General features: G+C 42.6%; 1 protein-coding gene across 1 annotated transcript in view; it reads left to right on the plus strand.

The window, feature by feature from the left end:
• ITGA9 (integrin subunit alpha 9) overlaps positions 1-17,930 on the plus strand; it is a 230,823-nt gene that overhangs the window by 145,016 nt on the left and 67,877 nt on the right. Inside the window, exon 18 of the mRNA XM_075143035.1 lies at positions 1,929-2,079. Within this exon, the coding sequence (XP_074999136.1) occupies positions 1,929-2,079 (151 nt within the window). The remainder of the gene's footprint in view (positions 1-1,928; positions 2,080-17,930) is intronic.

Consider the following 17,930-nt stretch of genomic DNA (forward strand, 5'->3'; position numbering starts at 1 on the left):
AGAATAAACTATGAGAATAAACTATAATGTTTAGAAAGCAAAGTGTCCAATTATCAGTAGGATTGGTTGGTGTCTGCAGTTGATTGTAAGGGTGAGAAAGGCACATTTCCTGGAGACTTATGTCTGCCTCGTAAGAAGCTGTCATTGAGCTGTAAGCCATAATTTTGGGCTTAATAAATGAAGTAAGTACAGGAAACAAATATGCTATAAATATTGTCTGTATTACATGGAACTGTTACACTCACAATCCACAGCCATCAGCTTTAAAGCCTGAGTCTAGACCATCTTCCTCCAAACCTCTCACTCACCAGAGCCCCTGGCTGCTTCGGTACGTACTTCAGAAACCCATGTCTAGAAACTTCTTGGCAAACGAAGGGAGACGGAGCCCAGCAAGCTCTGCCTTTGGAGGTCTGGTATGGCTGTGGTTGGCAGAAGATGCTGAAGGGTTTATAAGCACCACGTTCTCAGAAACTCTGCTTTTATGCAGGTGCTCTGGCTGCAGTACCGTGAGCAAGGCTGGCAGGGGAGGGCTGGCGGCGATGGAGGGACAGGCTGCCTTTAAACACAGCTCACATCCTGCACCCCAGCCATTTTCAAAGAGTTGCTGATATGCAGAGGAGCAGCGTGTGCCAATGTGTACGTCCCCAGCACAGGCATTCCTTCATGGAAATGGGGTGAATGAAAGGTGGCTTGGTTGGCTACGGATTTCTCCATGCCCTTGCGTGCTGCTGCGTGCACGTGCGTTGTGCAACAGCGTCTAGCAGGGTGGGTGGAGCGAGGGTACGTTTCCTCAGAGGTGGTTCCTTCTTACTTTTGGGCTGGCTGTCCCTTAGAGGAAAGAATTGAGAGCATCTCCCTGCTGTGTGGCTGGAGGTCTCTGCCCTTTTCTGACCAGCTACTCAGTGTTTTCTCTGTGACACTGTCTCTGTTTCTCCAGGATGTATGAATGGTCTTAGATTCCAGTTATGATAAGTGTAGCCAATTTGTTATTTTGGCTATTTTTGCTTATTTTTACATTTATACCTGGTATATTTCATATTATCTTTTACTGTACTTTTAGTTCCTAGACCTGCAGATCTGTGCATTGATATTATATTTTCTTGTGATTTCTTTCTTCTCTAGCCTTTATTCCTACTTCTTAGCTCATTTTCTGGACAGCCTAGTATGATTAAATATCAAATAATAAATGTATGTGTATGAATATTTATATTTGCCTCTATGTGTGCATGTCTGTGTTTGTTCGTAATCTGTGATGCCATTTTACAATAGTGTATTGATTCATTATATATAGCTGTTATTTTAATTTATCCATTCCCTTGGTATTCCACTTATAGAAGATGACTCCATCGTGTTAGGCCCAGCATAAACACCTGAAGAAAGATTAGTCACATTCAATGGACATCTGTTGTAATTACCATACGTTTTTCCACTTACACCAGTTTCTGGATTTTATTTGACCCTCTTTTCCATTTTTTCTATTCATAGCATAACTCTACGAAAATTTTTCAGAAAGTTACTAGAATGTTAAAATAAGTTTGAATTATTGAGAGACAAACTGAAATAGCTTGTGTATTTGAATGTGGGCATAATATCTTGCATTTGTTGCATTTCCCCTGACCAATTACTTTATAGTCTTCAACTATTTTATTCTCACTAAAACTGTATTAACAATAAGTCACATGAAATAGTTCCACATGAGGATCATGGGGTTTCCTTACAGTCACAAAAGGTAGTGTCAAAACCAGGACTCAGGAGCGGCTCATTCCCAGTACGGCCCCCTGCACCATGCATTGGCCGTAGAGCACATTCCTGAATTACCGACTGCTGAGTTTTTAAGCAGTTGAGTTGTGACACTTCCGTAGCAGGAAGAAAGAAGGACCAGAGTGTGTTGCCCAGAGTTAAACCGGTGTAACTGTTTCTGCCTACAGTGTTGATGACAGAACTGCCTACCTGGCCCTGGGAGCGGTGAGGAACATCTCACTTAACATTTCCATCTCTAACGTTGGGGATGATGCCTACGACACCAATGTTTTCTTCAATTTTTCTGGGGAGCTCTTCTTCATCAAAATGTGGCAAAAGGTAAGAAAGGTCAATCTCACTGTGAGCAAGTCTCTTAACTTTAAGTCAATTTAATTGTGAGATGTAGGGACAGGGAGTGGCCTGGTCCACTGCTGAGACATTTGGAAGTTATTTCTGATTATGCTGGGCTTGAATTTCTTCCAGGCTCTTTGCTGAGTTTTTTCTTTTGTGGGTTTGATCTGTGTAAATTATACCCTTTGTGTTTCTGTAGAAGACACAGCACTGTTATTTGGCATGCACTAATGAAAGAGAAAGACTGTTTGGTTGAGGTATTAAGAGGTAGAGGGAGACTGGTTTGGAAACCAGTAGGGTACTAAATGGTGCTGAAATACAAAGGGTGCCTCTAGCTTGAGTGGTGCCATGCTGCACCGGTCATTTCCTGACCTGGGCTCCTAGGTTTTCTCCTCGTTGAAACGAAAACACAAGGCTGTTCTTTGCTCACGACCTGGTGCAAGTTTGGGTTGTGGCCAGGGCACATCACTAGATCCAAGAACTCAAAAGTGCTTTTAATTTCACCCACATGGAGTCAGGTGAATATTTTGAGTTTTAGTCTCTTTGTATTTAGATTGAAATACTTGGATGTTTTCATTAGTAGGAATTCATTTAGAGATAAAGTTGTTGAAATACAAACACTGAATTGAGCTTTTTGCAAACTGACGGCTGTGAAAGCTGTCTGAGTGTAAGTAATGTGAAAATAATTGTGCAAAATGGGATCTGTACAATTGTAACAACATTCTGTCTGCTTGTTCCTGCTTTTCACAGTCATTTGTCTCTCTGCTAGAGCTTTGCTTTGCTTTGTAAGCCATAAGAGCAATATTAAAAACAGTGGTACAACTGTTGCAAAGTATGGGATTAACTCGGTCCATTGAACCAATGACATTTTGCCATTATTTGCCATGTTTTATGATAGATTTTGGTTATTATAAACCTCTTAAATTAAGTCATTACATAATAAAACAAAATATGATAATTTCTTATACATGTTAATTCTCGTAGTGTTCAGTTTTGACTATTATGTTTAATACACTTGCAAGCCTCAGAAAGTTGTCTTTGTATTATGAGTTTCATTTTCAGACATTATGTGCTGCAGTGTATCAAGAGGAAAAAAGCAGGAGATAAAATAGAAATGCCTTACGCCAATACGCAACTTCTCCTTAATGGAAGTTTTATGTGAAGACTTTCAGGGTCTGGCCCAGCTCCCACTGAAGTCAGTGGGAGGGTTTCCATTCCTTTGCACTGGAAAAGAAACAAAGCTTGATGCATGTTCTTTTAAAAGGTTGTGGTTGGTTTTTTTCTTCTGTGCTTACATGTTGAATATTTTACACGTACGGATTAACTGGAACACCAATTGCATTCGTTGTTCTTCTTGGCCAACACTGTGAGGGAACAAGCTGAAGATGATGTGCTGTTTCCCTTGGTATTTTACCTTGAGCCTGGGTCTATAGCAGACTTGAAACATCTGTGCTGAATGCTGCCTAGAAGGAGCAGTTTCTGGAAGCAGATGACATTGTTGTAGGGTTATCTCACTACTCAGTGTGTCCTCTGCTAATAGAAGCTGGCATTTATTTAAAAAAAACACACACACCCCCCAAAAAAAATCCAAAAAACAACAACAAAAAAACCCCAAACAAACAACAAAAAAACCCCAGCACACATCAAGGAAGCATGTAGGCTTCCTTCTTCCTTAGGTCTTGCAAACAGGATCAGGGTATAGCCTATTATTTCTGCTGTTCCACTGTTCTTGTGATTGATTTGACAGGGTTTGGTGGTTTTTTTGTTAATTATTTTAGTAACAGTTTTGAAAAACTGAGTCACAGGGTTATTTTGGGCTATTTTACTTCCTCTCAGTCAGCTTTTGCTTTAGGACAACCTAATGTATTGTTGGCCTCACCATTTGTCCAGTTGGGAAACTGGATTATGACCTCAGAGCCTCAATTACAGTGTTATGTTTTCTCTAAGCTCTTTGAACAATTATTTTTTGGTAAAATATCACAACCTCAATGTTTCATAATCTACTCCCATCCCTTGACATCTATGCTTAATGTGTACTGGGCATGTACTTTAAATAGATTTTTTTTCTTGGTTGAACATTGCCCAGGCAAAAATCCAGAACATAAAGCCAGAATAAAAATGACGACTCCTAAGATTTCCCTTAGTGGAGCAATTTTGGAATCAAAAGAGCTTCTTGTTGTGGGAAACTTTCAGCAGCAACTGCCTTTTAATGAATAACGCTAAAATGGAAGAGAACAGTCTCTTCCATGTGGTTACTTGATCCTTTTTCTGCAAGGTGACTCTGAGAACGATGATCGCGTGGTGGGCTTTCGTAATCTGTCTCTGGAGTCCTTTCAAGATGCTGTGAGTCCCCCGTGTGTTTTCCCTGTGCCCCCAATGGGGACATTTCTAGCGGATTCAGTGCGGTTTTGTTTCTTTCTATAGATTGGTTACAATGAGCCCTGACAGTGCAAAAGTTTAATGCTGTTTTTCCCAACAGTTATTAAGACAAAATGCCACAAAAGAAACGGGGTGACCTAGCTCAGGGATGATGACGGTAGCGTTCCCTGAAGTGTCTGAGTGGAGCTAGCCCCTCTTTCCTTTCTAGAGACTGAGATTTCATGAGACATGGTGGATAGAGACACAACCTTGAGAACAATCAGCCATTGGAATAATCTCTCCAGGGAAGTGGTGGATTCCGCAGCACTGGACACTTTTAAGATTCGGCTGGACAGGGTGCTGGGCCATCTTGCCTAGACTGTGCTTTTGCCAAGAAAGGTTGGACCAGATGATCCTTGAGGTACCTTCCAACCTGGTATTCTATGATTCTGTGATACCTGGCGAGGCTTTGCCGCATCTCTGCGAGGTGAAAAAACATTCGCCGACTGATATTTAGGAGGCTCCACTGTCTGATTTTCCTGTTGTGCTGCAGCCAGTCCTCCTCATCTCCTTGGACGAAGCCCAGTGTTTTCTTTCCGTAGCTCCTGACAGACAGTCCTTCTCTTGAGAGGCACAGTATGTGGCACTGCCTGACCTCTCATTCCTGCCTGCGCTCCCTGTAGCACTTTTAACTCTCTGACCACTACTGCCCTTTGAAAGGGCTCTCTTCACCAAGGTGTCACTGTCCTGCACTCAAAGCATCCCTTCACCCTTTTTAAATACAGGGGGACTTTTCTGGGGAAATGGGCATGTAACTATAAAATACCAAATTTGTTAACTGGTGAAATTCCTGAAGACTTAGGATACAGCTGTGGGTTTCGTCTCCAGTAGCTTAGTGTGCATATTCTTTTCCTTTATGTTTACATTTACTGCTTTACAGTTATGCCAGTTATTGTGCCTCGTATTGGGCATGTCAACACTTTTGTTATGAACCTTATTTTTCAACTCCTAAATTTCGTGGGGTTAAACTGTTTGAGATGAGATTTTATAGGCCAATTACAACTCACATTGCTTATTTAAAACAAAAAAAAACATTAGGCTGATATGAAAAAGTCCTTTCAGGGCTGAGCTGAAGCTGGGTGTGTGTTTGAGAGATTGGTGAAGATTGGACATTGATACAACTCCTGTGCAAATTTTCAAGCTCTCACTCTGTGAGAGCGGGTTGTTTTACAGGTGCATGGAAGTACTGCACTGCAGAGAATTTCAAAATGTGTCCACTAAGAAAAATGTTCCTTTTGAAATACAGAAAGATTTAATCATGTTCCCTTTAAAAAAGAAAAAAAGAGAGAGGGAGAAAGACACCTCACCTGTCCGCTTAGATTTTTTTCTTTACTATGTTGACAAAGAAATCTTGGTCCCCTCTTCTGTGTAGAGTAATTTTTTTTTTTTTTTAAATGTTAAAGTTTATTGTCCCATAATCTTAATTCAGCTTCAGGAAAGCATCCTATTTCAGAGTCTGAAAAATCCACTTAACAGAGGTGATACCACTTTCCTATAGAAGAATGCAGAGTGCTGCTGTGTGCTGAGTCTGGAAGAAGAATAAAAAACTATTGCTGCTAATTTCTACACCATTTCACATCTATTGGAATTGCCTCCTGGCTTGTGATGTTTTGCTGAAAATGCTTGTCAGCAATAGGCACTTTGCTAACAGTTCGTTAGCCGCTGTTCAGCGCAGAGGGGTATTTTCAGTACAGTTGCAGAAAAAGCACTGTAAGCTTGCTGGCAGTGGTAGTTAACGTGGTGTAGGGCAGAGCTATATCTTTATTAAATCACCTCAGCTGTGGCATGAGATTTTATAGTAGTAGTAGTATATAATAATAGTAAACACAACAGCAATAACCCAATATGTATAGCATTAATCTTTCACTGCTCTGCAAGGGCTGGCGGGAATCTATCAGCTAACCCCATTTCAGCGCTGGTTACGGAGAGAGTAGGTCAGGAAATCCCATTGCTGACCGTCATTTCCAGCCGTGGATTGTTCCTAAATTTCAGACAGGCTCCCAGCATCCAAGGCCAGCTGTGTGTAACATTCCTGCTGCTTCTCACAGCAGCTTTCGCAAGCAACAGCTGAGTGAAGTTAGCGGGGCTGGGCCAGGGCAGGGTGAACAGTGAGGTTATGGTTTCCTCAGGCGCAGTAATTTTGCATGATTCCATCATGAGTGTGTAACTGAAACTTTGGTGTTGAGCATGAATATTGCCGGTAACCGGAGTCATGCTGCTACGGGCTCTGGAGTTTTTCTTCTGACGAGTAATGCGGTACCGTCTCTTTCTGGGTTAGCAGGGAGGTCATGCAATTTGGATACGAACTCTTTCTTCCTCTCTCCCAGAGCGCTTGCTGGCGTCTCTTGACTAGGATTGCCCAGAAGAGCCGCAGATGCAGGCAGAGTTTAATTTTTTCCAAATTGGAAATTCTCTTACACCAGTTTCCCATACGGCTCATACTTTCTAAGACTCTTAAGGCTGGCAGGGGCAGGATACTGATAGGGCACAAAAGTCAAAGACACGTGCCCTCTTTTGGATCCAGCTGTGCCATTGGAAGAAAATTTGGGTCCTGAGTACTCATTATGTCTCTTTTTCCAGCAGTTACTGCCCCTTTGGATCTGCTGGCAGACAAGTTAATGTGATCAGTCTCAATTCACATCCAGCTGGTTAGCAGAAACTTTTTAAATTAGTGGTTTGATTTAATCCAGCTGATTTTGCGTGGAGTGAGTTGGACTTGCTCCTGTAAACCACTCTGCCAGAGGGTCAGAGGGGAGTGATGCCAAGTAGCGTGGAAGCTGTGACCCCTTGTGCCGATACAAGTGTGCCTGGAAGATTTCCCAAACCGTATATCACTTATGTAAGGGGGTTTGAACCCTTTTGCCAGGAGAGCTTTTATGGCCAGGGTTTGGGAATATGAGTAGTGTGGCAGTAACCATGCCGCATGCTGCCTCTTCATTTTTGCAAATCTAATGCTTAACTTTTGCTCCAGAGTGCACCAAAACGTTTTGCATCCTTGGAGTAAAATTGTCCAATTTCTTAATTGGGAAGAAAAAAACCATGCAGTTCAAGCTATCTGACTTCATTGTTTCTTTTAATTTTCTTTTTCTGTGAATGCTCGATGAAAACCTCAACTTTTATGCTTCCCTAGGGATAAGTAAGGAGCAGCACCTTTTTCAGGCCAGAGGCTGTTAGAGCCATCTAATATTCCGCTACCCTTAGCAGGTAGGAATTGAAGGCTAGACTTTTGATCTAAACTTTCCACTTGGGATTCATGTATCACTCCCACATTCTGGGAATGGGCATTGGAGACTGGGTTTAGTTGTGTAATTAGTACTGATCAGAATCTTGTAAATTTTTCTCCTATACTCTGATTTATCATGTATATCTGAAAGAAGTCTTTGTTATTTTTCCCAACAAATTAACTTGATGAATAGAATGAAAAATCCCTAATGTCTTTTGGCAAAGTCCCGATTGGAATAAATGATTCAAAGCCATGATTTTGCAGGACTTTAGATCTTGTTCTGCTCAGTGTTGGAAGAGCCTATGTGAGTTTGATTCTTAAATCCCGTTTTCAGGAGCAGCTTAACACTTAGAAATCTCATTGAAGGTTGATAGCATATAAGGTTCCAAAAGCCTAAATGACTCCGGCCTTGCAAAACCGAATGCAGCTAACTCCAAACTAGCTTTAAAAATCCAAGTTTTTGCAATCTTAAGCTACTTGCAGGGAAACAATGAGTTGCAGTGGGGGATCACCCCAAGCACTTCCACAGAAAGCAGCAGAAACTTCAGCTTCAAGAAGACAGGACTTTTGATGATATGCCTGTTTATTTTGGGGTTAGGCAGAGCAAAAATTTATTTTGCAATACAAAAAAGTGGTATAAATTTTTGTAAGGATTTGGGAAGGGGGAAGTTGGTTGGTTGTTTTTAACCAGCTGGCAATTAGTAAGCTATTACCAAACACCTCTGTCTTTAAGGACTTGACGGTCCTGGAATAACATATGTGACCAGATACATTGAGAAGTTTTATGCTGATCAGGTGGGGCTGTGCTCTGGGTGCATTACATGATGTGGAAAGCGTTTGTCCTGGAAGTAGCTCATCTTGACTCTTAATTCGACTGTTTACATATGTATACATAGTGGTTTTGAGGAATAGCCTGGGATGCTTTGTATGGCTCAGATTATTAAGGGAGGTTTTGTTTGACTGCCTAGCCCTGCTCTTCCCTTGAGAATGGTTTTCTGAAGGAAGAACAGTTGTGTGGATGAATACAGTCATGTGAGATGTACTTTTTGTAGAGGCTAGAAGGCAGCCTGTGCTATAGCAAAACCCGTTTACAGTGAATCCTGACCTACCTGCTGGTGTATCATCCATGGAGGGGTTTCACCATGGCTGGGCACCAGCAGAGGTCCTGGTTTCTATCCAGGTGAGGGAGAGGAAAGGAGGTCCGAAGCACTGAAATTATGAGGCTTCCTCGAGGGGGTGGAGAAGGGCTCCCTGGGCCGCAGGCAGTAGCTGCCCATCCCGTTTAGGTCCCTGTGTGGCCCATAGCTCACCGGCTGAGCTGCTTTCCCCTGCATGTCTTCAGGACCTGCACAGAGCCAGGAGCCACTGCTATGGTCACATCAGTGCTGGCCATGGGAGAGGGCTTTGGAAAAGGGACTCAGCTGCCTCAGTTGCTGAGATCCAGCCACCCCAATCTAGACTGTTACCTTGATAAACTGCATTGCTAGGAGGAAGGGAAGAAATCTTTGCAGAGCGTAGAGCCCAGTATACAGCAAGCTCAATACGCTAGATCTTGGATGTTCTTATTTAAAGGCTATGCTGTCTCTACGGAAAGATCACCAGTGACTTTCCTGTGTCCCAGTGTCTCCTTTCATTATCATATTTTGCTCTTAAACTCAGTGGAGAGAGACTTGTCAATGTTCGAGGTGAGAAATCTATGGGACACGATTTGTCTCCTGTGTTCTTAGGATGAGGCTTAAAATTGTCCGAACTTTGACATCCTCTGCAAAAGACTTAAGTAAGAATTGATTTGCACGGCTTTCAGTGGCTTTCATTACAGCAAGAAATGAGGGTTTGTTTTTGCTGTAACTTGAAGCTTAAAGTTTATTGAGTTTCTGGTATGAAAGGTCAATTCTGTTCTTGCAGGAGTTTCTTGTAGTGGTCACTTTTAAGACAGGCGGCTCAAGATGTGCCAGAAGATAAATGACACCCCAAGTGGAAAATCCAATAGAATTGTAAACAAATATATATATGTTTACACTATATATAAACAAATATATATATTTACATTATATGTGTAATATACATGTATACGTGTATATATATGTATTTACGTTGCTTAGTCCTGTGGGATGATGTAGTCGCGGTGCTGTGTGGCTGGAAGTGGTGGCAATTGCTCTCTTTCACCTAGTTGTTCAGATTTCTCCTGTGATGCTGATAGGATCTATAAATAAAAATGAAACCCTCTTTAATTAATCTGATTAAGCACAAGGCGTGATCCTGCAGCCATACTTCAGGCGTAGCCTCTCTGAAGTCAACAGCAGTTTTGTCTGTAGAAAGACTTAAAAAAACCCCATCTGCACAGTCAAAAAGATGAGTAAGGGTGTGAAGAGCTTTTAGCTGAAAATCTGAGGGGCCAGTGCTGCTTAAGAAATCACAAGCTTTCCTTTCCTTGGGTTTGACACTGGGGCCCTCGGATTTTCTGACTCTCTTGCGAACTCCCTGGGTTCTTCTGGTGTGAAAAGAAAGTCACAGCCTTTTTTTCCCTTTCTGTTACCTCTCCCTCTTTCTTGTTCACTCTTTGCTCTTTCCCTTCCTCCAAAAACATGGTGGAAAAGCTCTCGTTAGAGCCTTGATTTCTTCTAGGGAACTAGGTGGGGCAGGCTCCCTCCTCCCAGAGCAGCTGACAGTCAGCGCCGTAACCCTGGGTTCAGCTGACATCAGTCTGCGTTCCCATCAGCAGAAGCAGCCACGTTAACCCCGGGCTCCAAAGGAGGCCTTCGGGTCCCAGATCTGTTTTTTTTCAGAGAGGGAGCTTCCTGTGGTGTTTCATCAAAACCAGAGGCGTTGAGCAAGGCGGGGAGGAAGAGCGAGAAGCGTTTCAGCTGGCTCCGTTGCAGGCTCTGGGGGTGAGCGGGGGACCCCCTCTCCGGGCTGTCTCAGCGGACCCCCCGCCCAGGCAGGCTGCAGGGGATGCCGAGCCAGGCGCGTTCCCAGCCGGCAGCACTTTCGCAGCCTGCCTTTGGGAGGAGGCCAGAAAACCTGTGCTTGGCTTTTGGCCGTAACCATCTGCAGAATAGTAACGCTGTGATTTCCACTTAGCAAGGGAAAAAGGAGGAGCGCACGAAAAAGCTACTCTGTAAAGTAGAGCGGCACCTCTTAAAGTAAAGCCTTACAAGTGAACTGCTAAGCTTTTGTTTTAAAAAAAGAAAATATATATATTAAAAAAACCTGTTTCAATATCCCAGTGCAGTAGGTAATGGATTATACCTTTGCGTTTCAGCAGTGTCCCTATGTTATGGAGTGTTTATCATGTCATCAGGTCTTTCTGTGGAAAAAGCCCTGATGCGCCTTGCATTTGAGTTTCTGAAAGAGAAACACCAAAACCCCCAAACCTGTGTGTGTTTTCAAAAGGCATTTCCTGGGGTTTCACATTTGGCTTTGGTTGTTGGGGATTGTAGATTGAGCTAAGGTTTATTAATTCCAGGAAAATACCTAGTGCCAAACTCATTATTATTGTTATTACCTTAATATTATTCTTTACACTTGAAAATTACCACCAGAGAAGAAAGGGGAGGGGGGGTAAGGCTTGATTTTATTGATTGTGTTTCCTCATCCAGTTTGGTTTTAATTTTTTATTATTATTATTATTATTATTTGTGAGGTTTTCCATTTGCTTTTTCATTGAACAATGTGTAGTTGATGACATTTGAATTTATTTCCTGAACTTGTTATGAATTTAAGCTTTTCATTATAACACTAAGAGTGAATAGCTGTACTGCAGTTGAATATGCCAATATTCAGTATAATTGATGACTTACACACAGAAGGTTGTCTTACAGTATATGTGGGCATATATTGTCTGTGCTTTCAGAAATACCACTAGGAAATGAATGCTTGTTCATTTATTTGATTTCTGATGCTTTTTTTTTTTCTGCTTTTAATTTTAAGAGAAGCACATTTTGAAGAGATGTTTTTGTTATTATAGAATAATAATGTGTATAACCCATGGGTTATCTGTAATAATTAAAAAAACAATTCCCCTGTTAATGTTGCCATGCAACCATGATTTAGTAGTGTGAGATATATGTGTGTGAGCACATATATACATACATCTACATGTGTAAGTGAGATGAAGGAAAGCTTACCCCAGAGCCCTTTTTCCTTCCAGTGGCTTCCCTGTCTCTGATTTTTTTCATGGGTTATTGGAGAGCATAGACTCATAAGCATGAGAATGCACTGCTGTTATTAAGCTCATCTTAATATCTCTATGCACTGATCATGAGGGAGTAATCCAACCCGTAAAAAGATACATGTTCATCCACAATTTTTTTGAAATAAAGGTATAATCAAATGCAATGCACTGCAGGCAGATTACAACAGTGTATGTAGCTTGGTTATACATATAATGGTATGAAGAATATAGGAACATGCAGTCTGTAATTCTGGACATGCTTTTTTTGGACCTAATTTTCTTTTCTGGACAATCACATTTAAGCATTTAATCCTACAAAATTTCTGCAGTTTTGTAGATAAAAGCCTTTTTTAGGAATAGCACAGTCTAGATTACTGCTGAATTTAGCTGAATGTATGTCATAGCAATTTTTTGTGTGATAGTTTTTATGGTTGCTTTTTAAATATATCACTATACAGTCAGGAAAACTGATTTTTCCCTTAGTCTTTATTTTCCTCCAGGTTTTGCTATGGTTTTGTATATGGAACTTGAAGAACATGGCAAGTATGTGGAAGTTGCCTTAGGCTTAGTAGTATATTAGTGTATGTACTAGCCAGTGTAGTGTTTTCAAAGGCTGCGTCTTCACATTTTTATGAGCAAAAGTTTTATCTTGGTTTGCAAACTGATAGTTCATTAGTAAGTAGGCACTGTTTTGTAATGCTTTGGTATGTGTGGATCATGGATTTTCCCCTTTCTGCATCTGAGTCTCCAGTTTTCATGAAATCTTTGCTCTTACTTGGAAAATATTGTGGCAATGCATGATTTGTAAGACTGGCAGTTGTGCACCAGGTTACCTTTTGCACGTTTCTTTTTTAGATGGGACTTGTAATCAAGGGATGCAGAGAGGAAACAAATGTATATCATGTTCAACCTTTTTTAAGTGTCTCTTTTGCAAGGATTATGCAGGTGATTCCCCGGGACAGGAGCAGGTGCCAGTTGGAGGCGACGCTGCCCCGGCTCAGGTACAGCGAGGGGGTGATTTGGGCGATGCCCCCAAGGGCACTTTCGGAAAGCATTCGTGGAGCCATCAGAGTTCTCGGTAAGGAGTTGTGGCTTCTGGAGGTCATGGAGGATCTTGGCGTTCACGCTTCCATTATCGGAAGAGATCCAACGGGATCTTCAGCCAAGGGAAGGATTGTCTGGCCTGGTGGTGTTAGGACAGCAAGAGCTTCCTCCGCTTAGTCAGCTCAGTAACAAACTGTCCTGCTCCAAATCACTGACCAGCACTCGGACGCTGTGGGCTGCTGAAGCTGGGATGTCTCACAGAGCGTGTCCAACACTGCACATTTCCTGTCACAGTTGGCTCATGGTCCAGCGGACATCTATGCATGAGCCTCTGGCTGCTTGGCAGAATCATTGGACCAGACCAATAAGGCTACAAATTCTAAAATAAGGTGCAAGTACATGGAAGAGATGGGGTTTGGGTTAGATTTAGTCTGAGTTTCCAGTTTTGTATTTGGCTGCATTAATATCTCAGGGACTGTTCCTGATGCTGTGGCACTTGCAGCCAGCACGTCAGCACTGGGATCCCACTGGAGGGGAGCATCCAGGCCAGTGCTCTAAACAGAGAGGAGGTTGCCGAGTCCGTTTTCCATTTGCCTTGCGGATGGCGGGAGTTCAGCAGCCCAGCTTGCTTCCCAGTTATTTTTGTTCCTGTTTACTCGTCGTCCTGTTGTTGGATGCAAAAGGCTGTTGCCCGCACCATGCCAGGAAATGACACTGTGTACCTTTAAAAAGGAGAGCTCTACATCTCTTGGAATAAATGAAAAACAGTATTTCAAGTGATGGCAACAAAAGATTTGTTTTTCAAGGTGGCTACCTAAGACAGCAGCTGGGGAAGGTGTCTAGTAAATCAGCTGAGTGGATGTAGGGGGGGCAATGAATTTTTTCTGCTATCCTGCTGTCTATGGTAGGAAGCAAACAAAAGAAAGGGGTGCTTCACACCATGTCTGGTCAGGCTGTGACACTGCTCGCCACCAGATCAAGTGAATGCTAAAAAAGTGTGGGGGAGGTAAGCAAGTTCATTGGCAAGGAATCCACAGATGGTTAGGGAATACACAGCAACTAACTTGGACTCAGGACATCTTTGGGTCAAAAACGTTTGGAGGCAGGGAGAATATTTTGGGAAAAATAGCTCTGTATGTATGCCTTGCTCTCGTACCCTTCCCCAGGCACTCAATTTGGCCACTGTGGAGGCAGGTTACTGGGATGGAGAGCTTATTCATCTTCCTGTCAGGCTCTCTGTGTCGCTGTGAAGATAATCATGTGTTGCCTATGCATGTGCTGAACCGTAAGGAATCTTTGAAAAACCAGCAGTTCCTACTGAAAGGGAATAAATGATACAAGTAAGTACAGGGATGTGCTTTTGTACCTTTACACGCCGATTTATTTAGATCCTGCTGACACTGAATTTTAGATGTGTTTAGATTTGTGTTGCAAAAAGTGGGCAGCAGGAGTGGGCAGCAGGAACCCAAGTCCCTTGTGCAGGCTCTCTGACTCGGTTTGCTCCCGTCTAGCACTCCCCTGTTGCTAGGCCTGGACACCCAGGGTCTTTCTCCTGCTCAGTGACGACTCTGCATCTGTCAGTCAGCCAGCTCTGTTGGACCCTCAAGGGCACGGGGGAAGGGGCAGTGGGCCCCACCTTGGGCTGCGGCTTAGTTTATCTGTGCAACCCATGACACTGGTCCTGAAAAATAAGAATATTTTATGATCTGTGTGATTAGAATTCACATTAGAAGTGATGGTTGCCATCTTTGCAGTATCAAGCTGAAAAACTCATGCAAAAGTAAATGGTGTGTATAAAAATCTACTGAAAAGACCCTCCAAACATACTTGGCTCCTCAACTGTAGTATCTACTGCAAGTAATAACCTGTGGGGTACAAAATACCTGCTATAAAGTGGTTGTGTTCAGGTCATTTGCAGTGTGTATGTGTGTGTTACTGATTTTGGCTCTAGGAAATGGTTTCTTTTGCTTGGCTGCAAGTACACAGGTTTGGTTTTAGTTTGCCTTATGCCTTGCTAATGAATGAGACAATGTATGTGTGCATGCATGTGTGAGTGTGTATAAGGAAGAAAGCAGCTGAATTTGTTCAAAAAATGGTACAATATGAATAGACCAAAAATACAGACAATTCTGACAACACTGGGTCGACTGAGGGATCCTGTAGGTCCCTAATCCTTCGCCAACTAAGGCAGAGCAGTCTATTTTTTTTATCAAAAATAAATTTTCGGTGGAATTGATGGAATAGTCAGAACTTCTGAAAGTTGAATGATTGATGTTTCCAGTTGTGTCAGCTCTTTGATCCAATAGGAAAAAAAAGTCTTCGCTTTATTATTACCCCCTTTGATTTTTGTCTGTCTTTTTTTTTTTTTTTAAATGCAGCAGCTGTAAATCTATCCATATGTATTTTTAGGGCAAGGAGTACAGCAATAGGAGCAACATATATTTTGGAAATATCTGCGAGGTCAGATATCTGTGAAGGTACCTGACATAGTGTGATATCTTACCAGCTCCGTTACAATCATGACGTCCTTTCTCACATTTCTCATCTGAACTGCTTATGGAGGAGAAAATAAAAATGATTAGGTTACAGTCATGAGTGAAGCCAATGAGTTAATCCCAGTTTGAAACGGGTATACTTTTGTCTGTCTGCCTCAGCTGGAAAATAGTATGAGCAGTAGATGTCAAATGAAGTTTGATGTTAGCTTTTTTTTCTTTCTTTCTTTCTTTCTTTTTTCCCCAGTGACTGTACATAGTTTTGAAATGCTGCATGCAAAGAAGAGCAAGAGCAAAGGGGCCTGTTTATTGTTTTAGCCAGAGAGTTCCAAGCAAGGAATTCTTTCTCTTTCTATTCCAAGCAATAATTACATTTTTCCACTAGAGAAAGTACTTGTTATGTGAAAGACACTTGTGTCTTAATAGAAGTTATAAGCCTGATTCTTTAGTGAGGATTACAAAGGACAGGTGAAAACTGGATCACTGGAATGACTTTTGTTTGGTTTTATTAAACATGAATTCATACAGGCTTAGAAAGGTAGTAATTTCTTAGTAATGATAGACGTGAATTACATTAAACTATTCAGTAGGTAAGTCAAGCTTGCGAAACTGTCCTGTATTCCAAGCTTGATGCTTCGCTATTTTGCATTTTTAATAGTTTTTTAATTGTGGAGTGACAGTAACTGCCCCATCCTACAAGCAGGCAGCCCTTTTGTCCTCGCTTTTCTTGGTTCTCTGACACAGCGAACAAGGAAAGCCACTTTCAAGAGACAGCTGATCATCATATAGTCTTAAATGAAGTCGCTTTGTTAGAAATACCTTGTCTTGCTTAGCATCCTTTAAAGGAAGGAAGGACAAAAGAGAAGGTCAATTTGCAAGAGGGAGAAACCAGAAAGGGATCCAAGTGCAAGCGGGGCTCCCTGCCACAACCTGCTCAAGATGGGTTTTGCTTAAATACTGCAAGGGACAGAGGATTTAATCTGAATCCTTCCCACGAAAAGAACACTCTTCCTTTTTTGGTAGAAAATGAATGAACTGAATTTGGGGCTGGTACTGACCTTCCTCCAACATTTCCCAGATCTTTCTTCCGTGGAAGCAGGCAAATCCCATCCCAAAGCCGCCCCCAGCCCGAGAGAAGTGTTAAAAGCAAGGAGGAGCATTGGCAGAAAGTAGTTGGGGGAAACTCTCAAGCCCTTGCACGCTTCTCCAAAGCCTCGGATAGCAAAATGCCCGGAAAATGGCATGACAAGAGGCTTCCTTGGGGAGTTTCCAGTGCCTGCAGTCAAGGTAACTGCTGGCCTCCTTCTTGCAACCTTTCAGCTCAGGTGGTTCCTCCCCAATGGGATCTAGGAAATGTTAGAGGCTCGTGGGGGTGGGAGGGAAAAGGCAGTTTGAGCTTTCTGGCCCTGGGAAAACGTTTGATTTGGGCTGTGTTCAGGAGTTAGAGAGGCCTTCAGGAGCCTGAGGTTATCCTGACTGGACCGGCAGCCCCCTGCTCTGAGAAAAGAGGTGCGAGTGCCAAGCCTGAGCTAACGTATCTTCCCTGGGGCATGGAGGGAGCTGCAGGGGCCAGAGCCCCAGCATGAGTTCCCAGACTGATGGTGTCAGCAATGATGTCACCTCTCAGATGCTAACTGCTGCTGCAGGGGGGCAGGGGTGGCCTCAGAAACGCAAACTTGTCATTAAGAGCCAGATTCCAAAAAATACATATTTGCTCTGCTGAGAACTATTTTCCTCTGTGACTGCTTTTGTACCGCCGTCTGTGGAAAGGATGTAGAAGCAAGAATAAGGCTCTCATCTCTATTCCAAACTTTTATGAGACATAGTAAAGACATCACAGGGAAAGTCTGGTGTCTCCAGCCATTACCTGGACAACTCCACTGGGGACACTGGTCATCCACCACTGTAAAATAGGCTACCATCCTGTACTTGGGGGGCACTTTATCAGTTTATCCTAAATTACAAGCTCTACGCAACTTAGTCATATGGCCCACTGTGCCCAAATTTAAAGGGCATTCCTTACGTTATAAATATCACCCAGGTTATGCCCGAGGGTGATCCAGTGGATGAGTGTTGTTGTGTGGGCAGGTGGAATTCTGACCGTTAAGCTACTCCTGCTCTCCTGGCAGAGTTCGTGTAGCCAGACATTGACACATATGGAAAAGAGTCATACAGACAGGCTTGACCAAACAGTGTAGTTGAAGTGTGGCCAACCTCACGATGAACGAGGGACAGCTGACCTAACAGTTCTATGGGGACGGTGGATCTTGGTGATGTTCCCTGGATTATTTCCTGTATCTTGAAGAAATTAAGTTCAGCAGTTCTCAGCAATTAGGGAAAAAAAAGATTTAGCTTGCATAGTACAGTAAAAGCTGATGTAAGTCTAATTGGTCTGTTAAAAATGAGAGTTAGTGTGGCAGCAAAGGAGGTGAAAGTTCTCAGGGTGGCACCAAATCTCCTTTTCTCCTTATAGTTTCACCACCTGCCC

Source organism: Calonectris borealis, chromosome 2 (assembly GCF_964195595.1).
Source record: "Calonectris borealis chromosome 2, bCalBor7.hap1.2, whole genome shotgun sequence".
Classification (NCBI taxonomy): Eukaryota; Metazoa; Chordata; class Aves; order Procellariiformes; family Procellariidae; genus Calonectris; species Calonectris borealis.